Source organism: Emydura macquarii, unplaced genomic scaffold (genome assembly GCF_026122565.2).
Source record: "Emydura macquarii macquarii isolate MOO-44397 ecotype Brisbane River unplaced genomic scaffold, CSIRO-AGI_Emac_v2 contig_1230, whole genome shotgun sequence".
Classification (NCBI taxonomy): domain Eukaryota; kingdom Metazoa; phylum Chordata; order Testudines; family Chelidae; genus Emydura; species Emydura macquarii.
Genome location: NW_027131367.1, coordinates 377,124 through 399,037, shown reverse-complemented (window position 1 = coordinate 399,037; position 21,914 = coordinate 377,124). Strand labels below are relative to the sequence as shown.

Below are 21,914 nucleotides of genomic sequence, written 5' to 3'. Positions count from 1 at the left end.
TCATGGACGTTTCCGGGTCAGTAGGGGGCTGGTTCCCGTCTGCCGAGCGTGCATGCTGGGAACTGTAGTTCGCGCTACATCTTCCTGGGCGGGCTTCGCGCGGGAGCAGGAACGGCCACGGGAACTGCGGGTATTCGGGGGGAAATCCCAGAGCGAGCCCGTCTCCGGCAGGACCAAGGCGGCAGCGGGCGCGTCCTCCTCCCGCCCACAGGACGCCGCAAGACGAGAGATCCCCTGCCGAGGTCGGTAACTGGGCTGCGCCGGAGGCTTGAGGAAGGCTTTCCGCGGGCCGGGCCGGGCCCGGCTCCCCTCCCCTCCCCCCTCCCGCTTCTCCTGGCCGGGCTGCCCTGCCCCGCCCTTCCCCTCCCCGGCTCGGGATACGGCGCGGGCCATGTGAGGGTGACTCCGTATCGCCCCCGTTGGTGGCCCCCAGTGCAGCTGCTGGTCCAGGGTCCAGTCTGTCCGTCCGCCTCATCCTGGTTGTCGGCGGTGCCCGCGCCGGTGCGCTGCGCTGCGGCGGACGGTTCACCCCCAGAGGGGACCGAATAGACGCTGAGGAGCTGAAGGTGCCTTTACTCCAGTGAACCGCCTCCGCACGCGGATTGCAGCGCTGTAAACAACCCGCGGCTTTCCCGGTGTAGTGGGGCCGGGTCCGGGTCCGGGTCCGGGTGTGTGTGGAGCAGAGCAGGCCGGACCGATCTTGCTGCACTGGTGAAGCGGAGTTCACATTTGACCTCTTCACAAAACAAAAGCTGACAATCTGCAGAGTAAGATGGTGCCTTGGGGGAGGCTGGCTCAGTTCAAGATATGTGTGTATCAGGATAGTTCGCCTTAGAGAAATATCTGTCCTGAAGGTGCTTATTGGGCGTGTGCGATGCTGGAGTGGTTGGGTTTGTCTTTCCTGAGGTTTTGCTAAGCACCTGTCTTGCTTTGGGATTTGTGAGATTTTCAGGCTGCGCTTTGATGGATGCTCAGTGTCAGAGGTTCCCAAGCCGTGGTCTCCGGTCCCCTGGCACTGTGTGATGGAAATAGCAGCAAGGGAAGGTGGAAGGAGAGCTAAAGGAGACTGGGCAACTAACTTCCTGCCAAAGACTAAAGCATAGGTTGTGTCAGAGAGTTGATCATACATAAATTCTTTCTTGCTGGGGCTTCACCACATGCGCAATTGCTGTGGTTGCCATATGGATCTTTCAGTGTTGCTAACTCACAAATTAATTGTGAACCATGAGATGGCGGTGCTTGTAGGAGGAACTATCTGTGTTACCTATTTTCTGTATTACTGCGTCTGAAGAAGAGAGCTGAAGTCTTGAAATTCTCACTTACACACTGGAGAAGAGTAGGGACAGTTAACAAATCAAAAGACAGATTAAAAATAAAAATTTTTTTTTTTTTTTTTTAATCATGATTTTTTTATTTTTTGTGGTTGACCATACACTGATATTATGGGAGGGGTAGTGGGGCCTGCGCAGCAGGAGACAATGTCTCTGCTAAGAGGGGGGCTGCATCATGTAGTTTCTAAATTTGGATCTGTACTACAGCTCCCAGCATGCCCACCTCCCCAGGTTACTGGGGTGAGGAGGGAGGGAGAGAGGGGAAGAGCAGAACTACAATCCCCGGCATGCTCTACTCATCCTAGTTACACAAGTCTGGTGGGGGCTGTATCCCAGTAACAAGCAAGCGGCACATGTGAAGAGGCTGTAGTGAGTTTCTCCCTGTCCTGGGAGAGTGGAGTTAGGAGGTTGGTGGCTTGCAGGGCATCCAAGTGGGGATGGCTCTGGATCTGACCACCATTTGTGTCCGTTCAGCTTATGAGAGACCTTAGGACCATACATTATAGTCTGAGGATACGGTGACTTACCATGGGTCTCTGGCACCCAGGGGCCAAGCCTGCATTTACACCCCCCTGTCTCACGCCCCCCCCCCCTCCGTGCAGGGCAGGAGGGGTCCTGGCGCTGCCCCCCAACTGTCCTGGGAAGTGGGAGTTTGTACCTGCGGGGGTCTGAGACCTGGGGAGGCGCAAATGCAGGCTTAGCTCCGCCATCTTCTCCACCTGCCCCCACTTACCTGCCACACAGCACCTGCCTCTCCCACGCCAGCCCCACAGCCCAGTGCCAGTTGGGATGGGGGTGGCCTCACTCCCTGGCCTGGGTGGGGGGTACAGCCCTTCATGATGGGGGGGGTGCAGGAGTGAGAGCAGCCGCCCTTTAGCCTCTTGTGCCCCCCGCCTATCATGGAGGGCCGGCCCAGCACCCCACACTTACTTGCCACTCCAGCCCGGCGCTGGCTCAGACTGGGTGGCCTCACCCCCTGGCTTGGGGGGGATAGGAAGGGCACCAGGTCGCTGCCCTCATCCCCTGTGCATTGTGAAGGGCGGACCTGGGGTTCTGGCCTCCCCCTACTCCCCTTGGTACACCACTGTGAGGATAACTGCTTCTTGCCTTTCACAATAAAGCCTTTACTGTCCACCAGGTTTTCCTGCATTCCTTGCTCTACTCTGAGGCCAGCTTGAAACTTCATCAGAGGACGCGAAGAGAGTGACATGAGCACCTGCTGTGGCAATGGAGGAGTTCCGAAGGGCCTATGCCTGGTTATGTAAGGAGAGTGGTGCTGAGCCACAGGAGACAGTCCTGCAGCAGTTACATGAGCTCCGGGAGGTGCCAGGGCAAAGCCGCTTGGATTTTGCCACCCAGAGCCTTTCTCTGGATACGTGCAGAGTCCTAGGGAAGCTTTTACAGGATGAGGTCCTGTTTACGGAGATCATGCTGAGTGACTGCATGCTGAATGAAGAAGGTGGGACTCTCTCTGCCCACAAGGAGACGCTTGCATTTGTGCTATGCCTCTGAGCTGTGAGATCTGGGAGTCAGGCTCATGATGAAAGTCAGATTCCTAACCTTAGGGAAATTGCTTTGAAGAGTGAATAAATATGTGCTTATGGGGAAAACTGCAGCACCATGCGCAGAGAATTAGATCCAGGATTCTTGCTAATAGGAATTTATATATTTGAAGCTCCTGGCCTTACATTTACTTCTATATACTAATCTGTCTCAGAGAGAATATTATCTGAGCCCACATGAACCCACACATTCAGTTTTCATTCTTTACTTCTTACCTCACCAAGTTGTTTGAGCTTTGAAAGCTGGTATATATATATTTTTTTTATTTAACTAATTTTATCACAAAAGCAAAACTTCTTCGTGTGTTTCAACCCGTGATGCCAAGGTAGGTGGTGGGTCTTGTTCTGTTCAGGACCTGGGCCTGAGACACTTTCTGGGACCACATACAAACCATTTTGTGAGCATGAATAAGAAATCTGAGCCCCAGAAACTCCTTGCACTGCTTATGTGCTAAGTAAAGGTTAAATGGACATGCTGAGTACAATTAAGATGAAGCTTTAGAATCTCAAATAGACAGTATTTTTGCTCTCCCCCCTCCCCTTTATTCCAGGGTGTATGAATGCATGTGCAGGACTTTTAATTTTTATGGGTGTTGAAGTTGGGTAAAGGCTTTATCGGAAAAGCATGACTTAAATATAGCTCTCTACAGGGTCAGGCATCTCCAGAAAGGGGACCCACCAGGGAATACTCTGCCTCAACCACCTCACAGTCTACAACTAGGTTTCTGCCACTGCATTGTCCCTGGAGAACACAGCTACTTTAGAAAAATAAGAGAGAAAAATAAAATGATCAGAGATCTTCAGGAGCTCACACTAGCAAAAGGAGGGTGTGGAGGAGTGGGAAGAAGCTGCTTGCAGTTGGAACAGGAAGTGGGACTTTAGCTATGCTGGAATAATGAGGCCACAGAATTGTTTGAAACTGATTGTGTGCTTTGGTGATTCCCTTGGTGCCCTACTGTGTGTGCCAGAAGCACATTTCTTCTGCCTTGGAGGAGTTGTCTGATGTATATCTCCACTCGTAGGGCATGTTTACGCTGCAGCTGGTGGTGTAATTGCCAACTCGAGTAGACATACATGAGGTAATTTTGATCGAATTTGTGTGCTAAAAAGAGCAGTGTAGTTAGGGTAACACGGGTAGCAACTTGGACTAGCCACCTGAGTACATGTCTAGGATCTCTGATAGGACTGTACTCAGGCAGCTAGCCCAAGCTGCCCCCTGTGCCACTGCAGCCCTGCTAATGTTTTTAGATCAGAGCTAGCAGTACATGTACCCAAGCTGGAAATTAGAACTCCAGCAGCAGTGTGTCAGTACCCTAAGTAAAAGGAATTGGTGGCAATTGCAGCTGTTGAATTTACTTTCTTGGGGCTCGGGATTGGAAATGAGGCTTGGACCCTTTACCCTCTAGATCACTAGTTCCAGTGTGTGCCAGGTCAGTATCAGACAAATGCTAGTCAAATCCTAGAGAAGTGTCCACATCACACAAACCACCTTGTCAGCAGAGAGAAGAAGGGCTGAATAAGCCATAGAGTCTGACGTCCCCTCACACTCTTGGAAGATGGTTCTCCAGACCAGGGCTGTGACTATAGTGGCAGGGCATGTCAGAAGCCTCTACCCAGGCTCTAGCTGGTCTGTAGGGAAAGAGAAGTCTCCAGGTGAGGTTTGTTACCCACGCACTAGTGCATCACATCTTTACCCCAATCTGTAGGGCTCAAGGCATAACCTGGTTAAGGCACCCCCACCCTTTCCCAATCGGTAGGTCTCTGTGGGAAAGACATCTACCCTTACCCAATTCACACTCTAGGGTTCAGGGTCACCCATTCCCAGGCATGTAACCTGGGTAATTTAAGTACCCACCCTTTCCTGGTTCAAAGGGCTCAGGGTGTAATCTTCTGTGGGCTTGCGGGATCTTTTACCAGTAAAGGAGCCTTACACGGTAATATCCTTATTCTGTATTTATTAACAATTACCAAAACAGAATACACATGCTAAGCATACAATGCTCACCACTCCCAATAAAGCAGACAAACTTCTCCCGGTGGCCAATCAGGTTTAGATCATCTGGGGACTCCAGCATCTGTAAATACAGTTGGCAGGATGTTGAGGTCTGGCAGGTCTATTCTTGGGCTGTATCCTGGAGTTAGGTTCCAAAGAACTTTCTTTTGGACCCCTGTTTATAGTTAAAACTTGGGTCCTGCTTAGCTATATCTTAACCAATCATTTTAAACTAAAGTACTACAAAACACCAATCCTAGCTCATTATGAAACAGTTCTTTAACCAATCATATCCCACCACCTTAGTTGATTTAAATATTGCACAATTAGTTATGCAACAGAAGAAACCGTCAGAGAACTAGACAGAAATAATTCAGATAAACAATAGAGACCTGGGTACCATAAAGACAAAATAATACGAGATGAAGATTTTACAACCACAACTATTGATATGATAAGTGATTCCTGGCCAGACAGAATGCTATCAAAGTTTTCTTTAAACATCTTGAGATCTGTTTCTTTATCTGGTGGTGGTAGGTACTATTAGGACATGAGAACCTTCTTAACAGCCCAATATTACATTCTTTGATGTAATTTAGATGGGGATGTGGCTACCTGCTACTTAGTTCATGGCTGCTGTCTCCTGATGTGACTGCAGTTGCTTAGTCAAAAAATGAGGTCTTAGACCTCAGAGTCCCCTCCTTAATGACGCTTTTACCAGAATCCTTATTACTGTTACAGGTGTCCAATGCTCAGACCTGCTGAGCTTGGGCTTGCTTCCTGGATATAATTAGCAATGGCCTTATTTGACTTTGTATGTCAGCATCTTACATTCTCTGAACACTTCTCTTCATCCAGCAAACCAAAGCTGTTTTGCTTACTAATAAAGCCAACTGGATTCCAGTGATCACCACAATGGGGTGAACCATTATATTTAGCATACCAGTTGCAGAAGGCGACCACCCTAATAGTGTTTCCCACCAAGAGTGATGTCTTGTATCAATAGTTTTCAGTACTAGACTGATTTCTGTATTGTCATGTAGTACTTCAATAAGTATTTGCTCTCCTGTCTATGCAACATATTGTAAATGTGAATATAACATTGGATGGATCAACAGTTTTCTTATCATGCCTAAGATTACAGGCATTACATTGTAATACAAACTGTGGTTTAAACTTTAGGTAGCTTACAGTTCGTATAGGTATATATTATTCAAAATCACAACTTTTAATTTTTGTAATATTGCAAAAACATCTCTTTAACTAAATAAGTCACAACATATAATGTATTGTCTACTGCTACCATAGGACAATGACTTTTAACACAAACACATCCCTTTCCTACATATAATTAAACATACATCTTTGGGACCCTTTGGCTTTAACATAAAAACATTATTTTTTTTCTTGTAAATTTTGATCCTCACACATGTATCCCAAATTTTCATGGGCCACACACTGAAACATGTCAGTAGTTTTCTATTGATGTTCATTATATGCCCAGGAATGGTGATCAGCGGAACACATAACCAAATTTTTGTTAGCTGGGCTTACATGCTTGAGGTTTATGTTTATTCTTTTATTCCCACCGACAAATAAACCTTGCATCCTATGTATATTTTGCCTTTAAACATGCCTTCACCACCTGTGGATGTTTTCTGGTTAACAGACTGACATTCCTTGACCTCTGTCCTTCTGCAACATTTGTTTCTGTAAATACAATTAAAATGCGTATTAATTCTTTTCTGCCTAACACAGTGTTCCCTTTTTAACACCATGCACAACAATGCCAGCAACAAGACACACAACATAAAACACAAAACACAATTTTTGTCACGACTGTAGATCCATGGTATTTTGGTTTGCTCTTCAGCTGACACCAGCTTTTTCTGAAGTTCTGAAAGACAAAAAGAACATGTTTCTACTCCTTTAGGGGCATGGCAGATTATTGCTTTAAAAATACCCCTTTTTTTTACAAATCTTCTTGCTGATTGCCCATGAATTCTTCACCAGGTTGGCACCTTCCAACAGCACTAAGTTACTTGCCAAGTGAAATAGTTTCTCCCTGTAGCTACCTCTCCTCAACTGGGACTGCCAGTGTAAAGTGTTTACTGACACCTCACGTTCAGGTCAGGGAGAGGATTGAAGACCTATGTGAAATATAAATGACCTTCTTTTCTCTTTCACAGGGGTCAAACATCTGCTGAATGGACTTTGCTCCAACACCGTAGTAAAATCTTTGGACTTGAAGGTGAGTTTACTTGACTTTACTTGAGCAACTCTGAGCACAAGCCTTGGCCTTCAACACCAAGAAAGCAGTTGGATAGGTGCAGATCTCATGGGAATTGGGGGTGGAAAGACCTGATGGTCCCGTACAGTCCACCAACACAAGGAACCAGTGCAGGATTGCTCCCTGTTACACACTTCCTAATGTGTTGTCTTGTCCATTGTAATTGCCCCACTTGATGGGGCATCCAGCCCTTCTCTTAAGGAGACTGCTTCACTGCTTGGTAGAACTCACTTGCGGGAAGGTTTTCCTAGTACTCCATTGCTAAAGTCTTGTCTATGTGAAGAAATGCTTGCTTTTAATTGTATTTTAAACTGATTCATTTAAATGAGTACACTGCAAACTCTTATGTGGACACATTTATTTTTCTTAGTAAGGCTCAGTTCAGTTTAGTTTAACACTGTTTCTAATTGATTTAAACTATAATGAATTAAGCCTGTTTTAATCTGAAGCATGTCCACATAGTTTAACTAAATCTCTTTAAAATCACACCTTAACTACACCGTAGTCTACATTTAAAATTTAGATCACCTAGCTACGTCACTCAGGGAAGTGGAAAATTCACACCCCTGAGCGCTGTAGTTAAGTCATCCTACCCCTGAATGTAGATGCAAATTCTTCCGTTGACCTAGCAACTGCTGCTTGGGGATGTGGATTACCTACACTGACGAAGAACCCCTTCCATCAGTGAAGGAAGTGTCTGCACTATAGTGCTATAGTTGTGGTGCTCGTAGTGTAGATATAGCCTACAACTAGTTCAACTTTCTCATTTTGACAAGCCCTTTCATCCCATCTTTACATACTCATGGGCAGTTATTACTGTGTGTCCCCCTTTTAGCTGCTGCTTGGTCAAGCTAGACATATTTAGGTCTTTTAATGTTTCAACATCAGTGAGGGAGTCCCCTGGTTAACTTAATTGCTCTTCTGTGAAGTTCCTCCACGGTATCAATATCTCTCTGGTAACATGGTACGCAGAACTGAACACTTTATTTCAAGTGCAGACACACCAGAATTACATGTGAAAGGGACTATCTCCCCCTGAGTTTGTCATATGTTGCCTTTGTGTATATAGCTCAAAATTGCTTTAGCCTGTCTGTGTCATTAACCTTTAGGTTTCAGGAAAAATACTAGCAAAGCAGAATCTGGGTTCTGATTGAATGCTACCTAAAAATACGCGTTGCAGCACCGCCAAGCTCGAGTTATGGTGGGATGTGTGCCTGCAGTACAGTGTGAGCCTGGAGCTTTAGATAGTTCACACTTGCCATAAGCCCTCAGGGGAGAGTGTTAACAAAAGACCTGTTTAAAAAAACACCCTCAAAGACAGCCTTCTGCTAGAACATGGTGTCATTCTGAGTTAGTTCCCTAACTCATCCATCTCGCCTCACTCTGCTGTCAGATGAGCCCTTTCTGGTGGAACGCCAAAATGGCCATTAGATGCCAAGAGTCTGAGGCTCCCTTTTTATCCTAGGCAATGGATGATCATATTTGACATCATGATTTCCATGGGGGAGGAGTTTGGTTCCCCCGCACAGGGAGGCCAGGCAGCATGTTTATATTTGGCATTGTCACCAGCAGGAGCAGTGCATTTCCACGGGAGGGCTGGAGAGCTGGGTTTAGTGGCCAGTGGACCAGTGCTACCCACATGTGATTAAATCATAACCACAGCTCTGCCTTGGCACTACCCAGTGTATCAGGCAGGATGAAACGGGACACAGTAAGCCGCTCACATGCAGTATTTGTTTTAGGGAAATAACCTGCAAGCTGTGGGTGCCGAGGCTTTGGGGAAACTCCTCAGGCAGAACAAATCCATCAGAAGGTGAGGTCACTGTTCATTATGTGCTGGGTGAGTGCGTGCAAAAGTGGCGCTTCCTTCTTTGCTGGATCAGAGTTGGGGTGGATATTAGAGGGCTCCCTTCTCTTTGGAGTCTGGACTTTGTTTGACAGGGTAGGCCTGTGATTGAGTCACAGAGCCCCATAGGGGCTAAGCTGTGTCTGCCCTCAAGCCAGCCCCTTCATCCTTTTACTGTTCCTTATTCCTAGGGATGAAAATTAAGCTGTGACTCCTGTTTGACTTTCCCCTCAGCCTCACCTTGGAGTGGAACAGCCTGGGCATGTGGGAGGAGAGCTTTTCTCTTTTCTGCCAAGGACTAGGAGCCAACTGCTTTCTCCAATGGCTGGATCTGCGCAATAACCAGATTAACCACCAGGGTGCAGGAGAGCTGGCCATGGCCCTGAAATGCAATTCCAGCCTCCAGGAGCTGGGTAAGAGCAACTCCCCATCGCCAGGACTGATTACCACTGTCAGGTGGTACCTGTGGCACTGCCACCCCGTTTCCAGTCATCCCAGAGCTGCTCATAGACTATGCAAGTGGCAGGCCGTAGAGATTTCATGACTCAGATAAGCAGCGGCTAACTGGAAACTCTGGAATGGAAGCACAGAGTCTAAATCTGGTTACCTGGTGCAAAAGCACCACCCCTGGGGTTGATAAGAAGAGGCATCCCCCGAGTTTATGACTGTCCTGTTGGCTTGAGATTCATGCATCTTATTCCAGGCTCTGTGGTTTCTTTGTGCACTTGCCCTACTGCCCCAGTAAGAAGCCTTAATAGAATTTCCCTTCCCCTTCCTAACTGGGCTCCCGTGCTGTCTCCCTGCACTGAGTTTCTTTCAAACTAGAACCAAACTCCTGGGCTGGAAAGCCACTTTAAGGAAGTGGGGTTTGTTGAGTAATGGTGTGATGGGAACACACCCCACGCTGGGAAGTCTGCCCAGGTGGACCGGTTCCCTGCGCAGACTTTGCAGAATATGCAGTGTTTGTTGCAGGTCCTTCTGCAGGATGCTGAGGGGGTAAATTAAGCTGCATTTGTTATATGTTTGCACTGTCAGTCACTTTCTCATTCCACCACTCTTGGATGGTTAAACAGCACCCACTGGTGGCTTGTGCTGAGGTTCCTGGGAAGAACTGACCTAATGTGCAGGGGTGGAATGTGTGAGGCATGTGTTAAATATGACCTGATGATGATTGTGCAGTTGTTAGAGTGACGGTTTGTTCCCCATCTAGATTTGCGTTGGAATAACATTGGACTTCTGGGTGGCCGAGCTCTGTTGAGCTGTCTGCACAGCAACAAGACCTTGCGGAGGCTGGAGCTGGCTGGAAACAACATCCCCAGTGACATCCTGAAGGCGGTGGGTAAGTGGCCAGTGTTGTGTGAGCAAGCCCTTCTCACCACAGGGACTTGGATGGTGATGGACTGCTGGCCCAGAAGAGTTCCATGTCTTCCACCACCATTTAGGGCTCTGCCTGCTGGTAAGAGAAGAGTTGTGCTGAACATGGGTACTGCAGGGAGCTATACTCTGCTAAGGGGAGAAATGTTGGAATTTCCCCAGTTCCTTGCTGCAGAGATCGGCGAGGGAAGGAGATGGTTGGGTTTGACTGAGTGCAGTCTGGGAATGTCATGTAAATAGGGAATGACTCCCACTTCAGTGGGGCTTTGCATTGGCCCGTAGTGGTTGTGGTACAGTTTGAAAGTTGCTAAAAGCAACCCCCATTGAGCTGTGTTGTTCTGGGTTTTGGAAGCTATTTCCTTAACACGGAACATTTCCTTCATTCTCCATCCACTGCACCTGTATTGTGGGAACAGTCTCTCTAACGGGCCCATGACGAGGGTGTTACCATGCTGGGTTTATTGCAGCCACAGGGGTTCTGGGTATCATTCTGCTGCAGAATCTCTCACTGTCTATAGTTATGGAAATGTGCATATCTGCGTTTGTTTTCTCTGTGTCAGAACAAGCCACGGATCACAATCAGGACCGTCTGACCATTCTCACTGAGAACCACAGCCGGACACGTGTGCTCAGTCAGGAGGTGTTGAATCTGAAGGAGGAGAAGGCTAAACAGGTCATTGCCTCCTAATGCTTCACACTGGTTTCCTGCCAATTATCTCTGTAAAGTAGCACAGTGCCAGGAGTCCTGGCTCAAGGAGCCACTTGCACATGCTGACATGCTGCATTCATACTTACAGTAGGTACACAGCATCATACAGCAAATTGGGATTGGGTCGCCCACAGGAACAGATCCACCAGCAGGTAGATTAGATGTATTGGAAACATCCCCTGGCTGACATGCTAGTCTCTGGGAGCCGAAGGATTCCAGTGGTTTCCATTTTCATTCATCCTGTTCTTTCTCGTACTGGGACAATTCTGTAGTTCCCAGTTTATGATGCTGTTAATACGTGTGGTTTCCTTTCCACATCCTCTCTCTGCCCAGTGGTGCGAAGTCTGAGACAGAACAACTAACTCTGATCAGTGACACTAGTCAAGCTGGGCAATGACACCCATCCGATCACCAGTTTAGCTTCTTCCAGGAGATCAGCTGGGCTTGCTCCCCATGCTGTCCTGAAGGGAGGGTAGGGAGAGGCAGGTCTAAATGCCACAAACTCATTCAGTTCACAGTGTCACTGGTGTTTGTCTCATTCTCAGTTCCTAGATTTGATGGACACTATTGAGAAACAGAGAGAAGAAAAAACCAGGAGTAGCAGGTCAGTGAATCTCTGGGCTCCCTCTTCCCATTTGGTTCTCAGAGCGAAGTCTGAGATGGAAGACTTCATTTCAGATGTTAATGTTTTTCTTTTCCCAATTCAGGACATCAGCAGCACGAGTTGGCCAGTTACAGGAAGCCCTGAATGAGCGGCAGTCTGTCATGAATTCACTGAAAGCCAAGTATGGAGGAAAGAATCTGTCCAGTTTTTCCATTGTCTGAGAAGTAGGCTGTACTGATCAGAGCTATGGAGAGAGGAGGAACTAGCTGGCCCATTATTTCTTCCAGTATTTTGCTAGCACCCAGAGGCCCCAATTAGGATCAGCGCCCTTTGTGCTGGGTGCTGCTGTAGTAAACACAGTGACTGCCCCCAAGAATTTGCACACTAGATGAAGTAACAGACAAGCTGGTGGAGTTAGGAGTGGGTCAAGGGGGACAGTGACAAGATGGCAGGTTGTGGGAACTGGCTTCTAGCAGTTTGCAGGCTGGAGAGAGAAATGGACACTAGTCAGGTCAGTTCCCAGGGAACCTGGGAATTTGTTCCACTGGACAGACCTAGATGGAGATGTCTGTGCCATGAGGCTGTGCCACTTTTGAGGAATGGTGTGTGAGGTCTCTGCAGGAGAAGAGAGTAGGTCATAAGGCCAGTGCTGGAAACTACACTTGCAAGACATACAGCTGCATTTGCAAATCAAGGATCGGACTCGCTTCCCATGTGAGAAGCCATAAAAACAAATAAGACCAGAACTCAAGTCAATATCAACTGAACACTCAGCTGTCAAAGTGACGGAGAATCGAACAAACATGTCAGTGAACTCCATTGGCCTCCTGCTGTCAGTTGGCAATTCCCATCAGCACTGATCACTATTGAAGTGGATCTTGTAGGGGATTTTAAGGGAAGGCAGGTTGGTGCCTGACAGATTGATACAATGGGGGCATTCTATGCAGTTGTTGGAGAAGCTGACAAACGGGATGCAAAAGCTGGAGAGTGGTTAAGTAGATGGGAAGCTAGACTGTGCAGAGCTGGCCGGGGGCAAGGGATGGGCTGTCCAGAGAGTGGGGACAAGCAGTCTCTTTGCAGTGGGAGAGGGAGTTGGCTCATTTGCTGTGTGTGTTTAAGGCCAGTTCTATGCTACAGACTTCTGCCCACAAAGCTGTCAGTCAAGGGGTGGGGAGGTGTGATCATCACACACAGTGAAGAGGGACCCAACAATTGAGGTGAGTGGGCAGCTGAAATTCACTGTTGAGAAATGCAACATATGGTGCAGTACATTGAAAGAGTAAGTTGAGCTACTGAGGCCCCTTATGGGTTTATAAATTAGAGAACCTTTCCTGGAGTTGTTAGTTAAGTGTCCTGTGAACAGCTCAATGATTGCAATCAGATGCTTCTATTCAGCCTGTTTTACAGTACAAGAGCTAATGGACATTCAATAAAATTGAAATGCAACAAATCTATAATTGATTGAAGAAAATATTTGTTACACAACATAAAATTAGTCTGCTTAGCTTCTTTACATGAGCTTTCATTGCGGCCAGGAACTTAGTAGGATTCCAAAAAGAATCAGATGTTTCTATGGATAATGAGAGCATCCATAGTAACAATAGATATGATACAGATTCATTAAGGGATACAAGTCCTTGTGCTTCAGGGCCTGAGCTAACCACTCACTGATGAAGTGTGGGAAGGAACTGCCCACTAAGCAAGTTATTCTGTAATTACAAATTACAGAGTTTCTTGCACTTTCCTCTGTAGCAGCTGGTACTGTTGGAGACAAGAGATGGAGCTTGGAGGACCCCTGGGCTGATCCTCTGGCTATTTCTATGTTGCTATAGGGTTGTGTCTTGCCACACATCCTGTGCAGTCCAGTGTAGAGAGTTCACTGGGACTATGATGTTTTTGGGAAGGACAAAGATTAAAATCTCAGCTGTGCCTCTTGCTGTGTAGACTACAGATGACTGAAGCTGCCTTGGCTCTGTCTGAGCAAAAAGTGCACAATCTGGGAGAGCTTCTGAATGCTACAAAGCAAGAGCAAGCCAGCATGGCCGATTACCAGTTGAAGGAGCTCAGGCAGCAGAAACAGGTGGGTTGGATAGGGCGCTGGTCGGGGTTGGTCGACATCTGATTCTGGGTAGCATTCTGGCTTGGGGTATCTGGGGATGCTGGATGGGATGTGAAGTCAGGTGATTCTGTATATGAACTGCATTGAAGTCTGAAGATCAGAGTAATGACTGTGCAGACAATGATTTTTACTGTGGGCTGGAGATGTAGTGGGTGCTGGGTGTGAGAGAAAGTTATGGTGTTGGGGACTTGGGTTAGTTTGAAGTGGTATTGGATGGGCGTGTGTGTCTTCAGGAGGTGTGGGATCAGCTTTCCTAATCTGTGGCTCTGTTTGCAGGAAAATGCTGATAGGGAAACAAAGCTTCTTCGGGACCTATCTGCTGCCAATGAGAAAAACCTGCTTTTAAGAAACCAGGTAGGAGAGCAAGTCTAGGCTGAAACATGGGATGAGCCTGGGGAATTCCAAGTATGCTTTTCACTTTGCTGAGTGTGTGTAGGTTTCCAGACCCTTTCCTGTGCTCCCACTGGCTTGTGGCCATGCACAGCCACCCAGCCCAGTGCTAGGGGAAGCAGACGCTCTGTGATGGTGGTGATTTCCATCCAGGTGGATGAGCTAGAAAGAAGGTGCAAAGCCCAGCAGGACCAGCTATTCCAGGTGAAGCAAGACTTGACAAACACAACAGCAGAGCTGAAACTGCGGGCCGTGCAGGCAGAGGGTGAGTGCAGGAGCTGGGCAGCCAGGCATGGGGGGATCAGATAATTGAGTCATTGGGGAGCCAGACCCTGCAGTCTGAGCAGAAAAGTTTATGATGAGACATGTAGTGTGAGGTGAAGGGTGGGGAGTACTAGTGGGAGACCTTGGTTGGTAATCTGGTTCTTCTTTAACCAACAGAACGCCTAGAAATGGAAAAGAAGAGATTTAAGCAGGGTCTTGAAGATATGGAATCCCTTCGGCTGAAAGAGGTAGGGATGGAGCTGCAACAGCAACTGAACCCCAAGTCTCCCTAGTGGCCTCTTGGCTACTGACCCTTTGATTCATTTATTGGGACTGTTTGTCCAAGTCAGGTGAGGATTCAGCAGCCTCTATCTCATCCGTGGGGGCAAAAGGTCATTTTTAAAAATAGAAACTCTTTCCACCCAGCCTGAGCCTGGCAGGAGAGATTGCAGGGCACTCTGTTGCTAGGCCATCCATCAGGGTTTTGCAGCCCTCAGGAGTGTGCTGGGTGTGTCACATGATCCCCACCCCCCCAAAAAGGGACTTGTTCTTTGAGCCTGTCTCTAGAGGGCAGTAACTAAACATGTGGTGTCATCATTTTTATCCCGAAAAAGCTGTTTCGCTGGAGCAAACAACAAAGTGCCTCAAATACCATTTGAGCAATTCAGGGGCAGTGCTCAATTCTTGTCATGTTCTGGGGTGCAGTTCAGACCAGTGAGAGGTTGTGTTGCTTATTATAAATTGCTTATAAGTTGCTTATATTATAAATTGAGTGCCCCCAAATGTTTCTGCTATTTGTGGCTCCCTGTGTGGGACATACACACAGCCAGCTTACACTTTGAGTTCTGTATTCTGTACAGCTCTGATTCAACCACTTTGAATCCAACAGCCTGCCAGCAGTTATCACAGACACATCTTTTCTTTATCAGACTTGTTTAATGTTAGCAGGTGACCCCAATACACTCCCAGTCCCAAACTACTCCAGACCAGTGTGGTCTGATGTGTCCAGCCTTCTCCTGCAATATTCAGAGGAATAAGAAGATCCATTTGCTCCTTTAAGGAGACAAAATGCACCAGCTTGCCAAATTACCCGGAGCTGACATTCACTGTAGTACAAACACAGTTGGTTTAGATTAATAGTAAAACAAGTTTATTAACAAAAGAAGATAGGATTTTAAGTGAGTTCAAGTGTAAGAGATAAAGTTAGAAATGGTTACAAGAAAATAAAAATGAAAATACATATTTAAAAGGTTTGGTTCAAGGCTTTGTTCAAGAAGTTTTTCTCACCCACAGTGGCTAACTCCCCCTTCTCAGTCAGGATCTCTTCCATAGGCCCAAAAATACTGGTTCCTTTGTCTTCTTGGTTGAAAGAGACATTGGATTTTCTGCCCCCCCCCCCCTTTTTTTTTTATAGTCCAATGAATCTTTGCAATGGATTCTTCTGAAGGTTACCCTTCAAAGTAAAGTTTATTCAAGCAGCGAGGAAGGCAACATGCATTCTGGTGGTGAAGGAGGTTCCATGGGTTGTTTTGTTGTTTTTTTAACCCCTGCTCATATTTGGTAAAATGCAAATTGTTCAGTTTCCTGCAATCTCTTCCCCCTGCTGTCTTGAAGGTTCTGTTTACTACTTGTCTGTAAATTGAGGTGACCACATGTTCCTTTGTTTAGGATAGGTCTATTTAACCATTTTTGCCTAGGCAAGGCAGTCTGGGTTTGAACAAGTAGTGTACAGGGGGAATTCATAATTTTACATATGATGTTGCTACATACATTTTACCATGATATTGACCAGCGAGTTATGATTTTCAAATGATGCCTCACAAAGTACACTTTGGACAGAGATTATTACAGTATTATATAGGGTGCAAATACACGGTGTTTTGAATCCTAGCTCTTTTAGCAGCTCCTCCCTGGGATTTGGGGGCTGATTAGGCACTGGTACAGGCAGTGATGAGGAGGCAGTGATCAGATCTGGATTAGATTTGGGTGTCCCAAAACCAAAATCTCTCAAACTGTTCTTGGGTGAGTGTGGAAATCTTGTGAGATCATCTATTCCAGGAAGTCCACATCCCAACTGGAGCCTGGGCTTTTTCTGGTGTTTGGCTCCAGTCCAAGACCAAGCTACAAGGGGGCCTGAGCTCCCAGGTGTTGACTCCACCCCCCTTTCTCCAAAAATGTGGGGGAATTTGTATGCCAAGCTTTGGTTTCCTATGTAAGGGCATGCTGCTCAGTTGTGTTGGAACCTCACAGAAGAGTGGCGTTGAGGAAGGAGGAAGCTTTGTTTCCTCTTGCCAGTAGCTGGCTAGGGAGAAGTGTGCTATTCCCCATTCTGGGTGACTGCAGTATCTCAGGAATAACAAGGTACCAGAAAACCACTGGAATGGCTCCTGCTGCTTTGCAGGTGGATCACATGGCACATCACATGGAAGCAAGTGAACGCTCCATGCAGGAGAGAATCCAAAGGCTGGAAGCTATCCGGAGAGAGCTGGAGGAGGTGAGAGCGAGTGGTCTGGGTGCATGTGTGCCAGGGAGTCATTGGGTGTGGTAGAGCTGCAGTGGCAGGAATGTGCTGCCAATATTTTAACAAGGGGCCTCTATGCAATTTTCCAAGAATGGTCTGTGAAACTCCCTGTGTGTGCTATGAGGAGTGGGGGTTGGGGAAGAGATGAGAAGACAAGGGGACGGAGGCATCTGTTCATTTGATTTCCCATTTAAACAAAAACTCTTTCTACTGGATAGTGGTGGAGTGAGGTCAAACACTGTTCTGGATCAGAAACTGGGTAAGACAGTAGGGCTTGGGCATGCAGTCAGCGGAATTAAAAGTTGCCTGCAGCAGTGATGTATTTACCTATAGGCTAAGGCCCCTGGAGAACAGCCCATGAGGGGAGGGGACTGCACTAGGGGACAGAGAGAAGGGACACAGATTTTATATCAAATATTCTATTTTCATTTTGATTGGACAAGTCAGGTTTTTCAGCCCCTGCTCCGTTTCTGGCTGTGGCTCACTGGCCCTGGAACACTGTCTGGTGCATTCCCACCTGCATCTGAAACTTGGTCTGTGAATCAGATAACTGTCTAAGGTAGCTTCAGGGTGAGGAAAGCTTTTTGCTCCTTGTCTCTAAGGCAAGGAAGTGGCTGCATCACTTTTAGCCTCTGTCCTATCCAGGGTCTGAAGCTGCATGGTATCATTAGTGGCCAGCACTGTGGTAATAAGGCTCCCCATGGTTGGAATATATGTGTCTTGTGTGTTTGTGATAGGAGCTGAGTAGAATCAAAGCAGCGGCATTGGCTGAGCGAGGTCAGGCAGAGGAGGAGTTAATCAAAGTCCGGAGCCAGTCCAGGCTGGAAGAGGTAAGACCGTGACCCAGCTGCTGGGCCTGTCTGGAGGTGGGAGCAGATCTGTCTTTTCAGCATGTCTCTTTCTCAGGTAACTGATCAATAACTTGTTCTTCTTGGTCTTGTTATCCTGAGTATTGATTGACTCATGAGGGGGAGAAACTGTGAAATGTCTGCATCAAACTAAATCAGCACTTCCCATACCAAGGTGTCTCAAAACCATAACCCCTGTCCCCACCAGCTCAACACCTTCCAACTTGTTTCATACAGAATTAGCTAGGGGTGGTTATGCAGGTAACAAGGTGTCATTCTAACTGCTTATGCTCATGGTCCCGGCAGACAAGCAGACCCCTCTCCTGCTATTTATCAGCAGACTTCATGTGTGTCTGCAGTTCTCTAGGCTTGGTAGAATTTTTCCAATATGGCTATTGCTGTTGGACAAGAAATGTTACTTTCTAGAATTGAAGCCAGTGAAAACCAGTGAAACCAACAGCCAGGGTGGGGGTGCCCCTTGTGTGGCATGTCAGGAGCCTTCCTCAAGATCCAGACCTCTTTTAGCACCTTACATCCCAAAGTAAAATGCTTTATGAGCTTATAAATGCACTCACACCTTCACACTTCACCATCGCATGAGTGCAGCAATGTCTGGGGTGGGATGCAGCATCTGAATAACCATGTACCGCAATGCTGCCCAGCCATTTAGGACAGGAAGTGAAGAAGAATGCTGTGTCAAACTGAAATGAACCCAGGCGGTAGGATGTAAATACCAGAACTAGAGCTTGTCCAGGACTCTGGCGTTAACGCTCCCACCCCTGTGAAATGCTTGTCAGGATCTTCAGTGGGTAGCTAGGGTCTTGGTTTTACATCTCCTCCAAAAGGCAGCCTTTCCACAAGAACATCATCCCCTGTCAACAGAAAGAGACACTGGGTCCCTGTTCAATTCAAGGGAGCTGTGTCCCTTGGTGACTCCCTGCCGCCACTCACTGCAGCATTTCTGCTTCCCATCCAAATTCTTGATAGACCAGTCCTGGGCTGGGCTGATCCTGGGCTGGGGAGAATCCTCTTACAGGAGGCAGAGCAGAGGGGCTATTCTCTTGCGTTTTACAGCAACAGCGCCTGGAGCACTTAGAAGAGAAGCTACGATTGATGACACAGTCACGGGATGAAGCTCAAAACTACTGCCTTCAGCAGAAGCAGGCAGTGGGAGAGGCACAGACCAGGGTCAGTCAGCTGAGCCTGCAAACTGAAGGGCTCAAGAGGCGCATGGAAGAACTACAACAGGTACCAGGGTGCAAGAGGAATTCTAGCCTTTGGTGCAAAGCTGTATTCTGAGGTTGCTGGTCTCTCATGGGTCCTGTGTATGCTAGGACCTGAGTGGCAAGGAGCAGGAGAAAGTGGCTGAGGTGAACAAAGTGAGAGTGGAACTGCTGGAACAGATTGGACACCTGCAGGCTGAAAGGGCAGCACAGGAAGGGCTGAGAGAGAAGGTTGCAGCCCTGGAGAGGCAACTGAAAGGTGAGGGTCATGGAGGTTGGGGGCTATGTACAGCACCTTCCTCATAGACTGCAGGGAGGGGTATGGGTGTCAGGTTATGGCTAGCCCTTCCCCCATGGTCTAGAGCATCTGGGGCTGAATGGTACCTACTGCTACCCTGCTCAGGCTCACACAGCAGGAGGGATAGATCCTCAGTCCTATGCGCATGATCTGCAAACAAACCTCCCCAGTGCCTTGTTGGGCCCACTAGGTAAAGGCAGAGTGGTAACACACACACACACACACACACAGCAGCCTTTGCTGTGTGTGTCTTACCGCTCTGCCTCCACAGGCATACTCTCACTGCAGCAGTTTATTCCCTGCTACAGATCCCATGGTCCAAAGGACATGCCCACTCCCTATGCTAACATGGTTCTTCTTCACAGTGTTATCAAGTAACCACCGGGAGGCCCTGCTGGATAAAGAGGGCGAAATCTCTACTCTCTGCGAGAAACTGAGGATGAAAGAGGCTGAGATCTCCAGGATGAGGGAAGAGGAGGCCCAACGAGCTAGTTTCCTGCAAAATGCCATCCTGGCCTATGTGCAGGGCTCCCCCCTTGGAGCCCTCAGTCCTAGGAAATGAGCATGTGTCCTAAGGAATCCCAGGTGCCTGCTGTCAGGAACAGGGTGGGTGATCTGGGTGCAGCACCTTCTTCCGGGGTAGGTCTGGTTTCTCAGTGGAGTGGTGTTAAGTCCTGAAGCACAAGGGTGTCACAGACACAGAATCCCTCAGGTCATTCAGAAATTTTGCTCCTGGCAGCAGTGAGGTCTGAAGAAAGCAGCTAGCCAAGGTTGGGGTAAGGATAGCTGGGTCTGAGTTCCCCCATTTAACCGTGTTAGGTCCTGTCCACACTAGAGCTTGTAACAGCCTCTGAAACTATGTTCATATGCTGTCATACAACATAAGCTTGTCTGTATCTGCACAGCACACTGATGCTAACTATGCCATAAGATCCTGGGAGAGAGGGTCAGCCTGCAGCACTGATCTGGATGCTGTGGCTGTTCACAAAGAAAGTCTTGTCAACACTCAACAGGAGAACTGTTAAAAACAGCTTCCATGCTTAGGAGCCATTTGTATCACTCTAGGCCAGGTACAGTGAGCTCAGATACTATTGTGATGGTGACATAGACATACGTGTCATAAATAAAAACAGCTATGCTGGCAGATGGCTGCAGAACCAGGCTGGATCATGGATTACTGGCTATGTCTGAAGCCCCTATAGCCCGAGTTGATACTGAAAAATAGGGAAGATCCTGTCCTTGCTCAGTGTGAACCACTGTCCTAAGATGAGGCCTCTGACAAGACAGTGGCGGAGAACAGTATTTAATACTACATGTGGGGAGAGGGGGAGGAATCAGTGACTCCTTCTAAAGTGACAAGCTGCAAAGAATGAAATCCTGGTTCCCCAAGGTCCCTGACATCTGAGCAGTGCCTATTTCCTTGGCTTTGAACTGGTGGAGACCAGCCATTCCTGGAGGGGTGTGAGTTGTTCTCTGTCCCTGGCTATAAAATTTCAGAAAATAATGTGTAGGAAGTGTTGAATGGTTTTATATTAATTTTAATGCACATTTTTAAAACTAAGATGAAAGTGAAATATGTGCCCTTTTCTCTGGGTCTAGGGGTTGATTTGTTTTCATGGTTTGTTTTGCAGGGTTTATTTTTAAATAAAGAGCTTTTGCATTTTGTTATAATACTAATGGACTAATTTGGGGGCTCTATTGTTTGTTTTTAACTCTTATGCTGATTTCTGTTATGTGCTTTCTGCAGAGAGACCCATTGAGGCTGGCAAATAAGTATAGAGGGGCAGCTGTATGGAAGATTAGCTAAGCACATCTAAAGGTTACTGAGATTTTGAGCAGAGCTAAAAACAGAAGGGGCCTAGAATTAAACCCTTGGGGTGGTTGCTCAGCTCCAAATCTCTCCTTGAGACCCATGACAGCCCCATGGACTTCAATTGTATAGTAGTTGTAACTGAGTGAGAGGCCAAAGCCTCAGCTGCTCAAAATGGAAAATCTGGTTTCTGAGAGCTCTTGTAGATGGGCAGATTAAAGGAGAACCCCTTTGTACTGGGGTGGCCTCCCCCCATGATGCTGCTCAGGGTATGTTTACACTGCAATAAAAGATCCATGGCCACAGCTTGCCCAGCTCAGCTGACTTGGGCCAATGGGGCTGAGGCTGTGAGGCTAAACATTTCAGCATAGATGCTCATGTTTGGGCTGCCACCTGGATTGTGAAACCCTGTGATGGGGGTGGGTTTTCCCCCTCCCCATTCCTCTTTAGGGATCCCTCTCATGAGCACCTCCTACGACAAGCAATACAACATCTTCTATAGTTAGGTGCAGTGGAACAAGTTCCTCCACAATACAGAGGGAAGAGATTCTAGTCCCACTATTTCTTAACACAGAAGAAAAGAGGAGGTTGGAGGCCCATTCTAGACATCAAAACTCAACAAATTTGTGCGAGTCCAAATATTCACGATGATCATATTAGCCACGCTAATTCTAGCCCTGGAACAAGGAGACTGGTTCTCAGCCCTCGACTTACAGAATGCATATTTCCATA

The 21,914-nt window shown here is 47.4% G+C and overlaps 1 protein-coding gene across 4 annotated transcripts; it reads left to right on the top strand.

Annotated features, from left to right (window-relative positions):
- The first annotated feature begins 10 nt into the window (after nt 1-10).
- LRRC45 (leucine rich repeat containing 45) lies at nt 11-21,045 on the top strand. Of its 4 annotated transcripts, none has more exons than XM_067547113.1 (18): nt 11-242; nt 2,470-2,592; nt 7,076-7,137; nt 8,919-8,989; nt 9,257-9,435; nt 10,233-10,361; nt 10,957-11,069; nt 11,651-11,709; nt 11,813-11,890; nt 13,654-13,789; nt 14,105-14,182; nt 14,372-14,483; nt 14,660-14,730; nt 16,884-16,976; nt 17,741-17,833; nt 18,926-19,099; nt 19,186-19,333; nt 19,738-21,045. In XM_067547113.1, the coding sequence occupies exons 2-18, from the start codon at nt 2,559-2,561 to the stop codon at nt 19,932-19,934; spliced, it is 1,827 nt and encodes a 608-aa protein (XP_067403214.1). In that variant the 5' UTR covers nt 11-242; nt 2,470-2,558; the 3' UTR covers nt 19,935-21,045. The 4 variants fall into 4 exon arrangements, with proteins under 4 accessions (XP_067403214.1, XP_067403212.1, XP_067403213.1 ...); XM_067547111.1 differs by having other exon boundaries at nt 2,470-2,790; XM_067547112.1 differs by lacking the exon at nt 11-242 and adding an exon at nt 1,721-1,738 and having other exon boundaries at nt 2,470-2,790.
- The last annotated feature ends 869 nt before the right edge of the window (nt 21,046-21,914 follow it).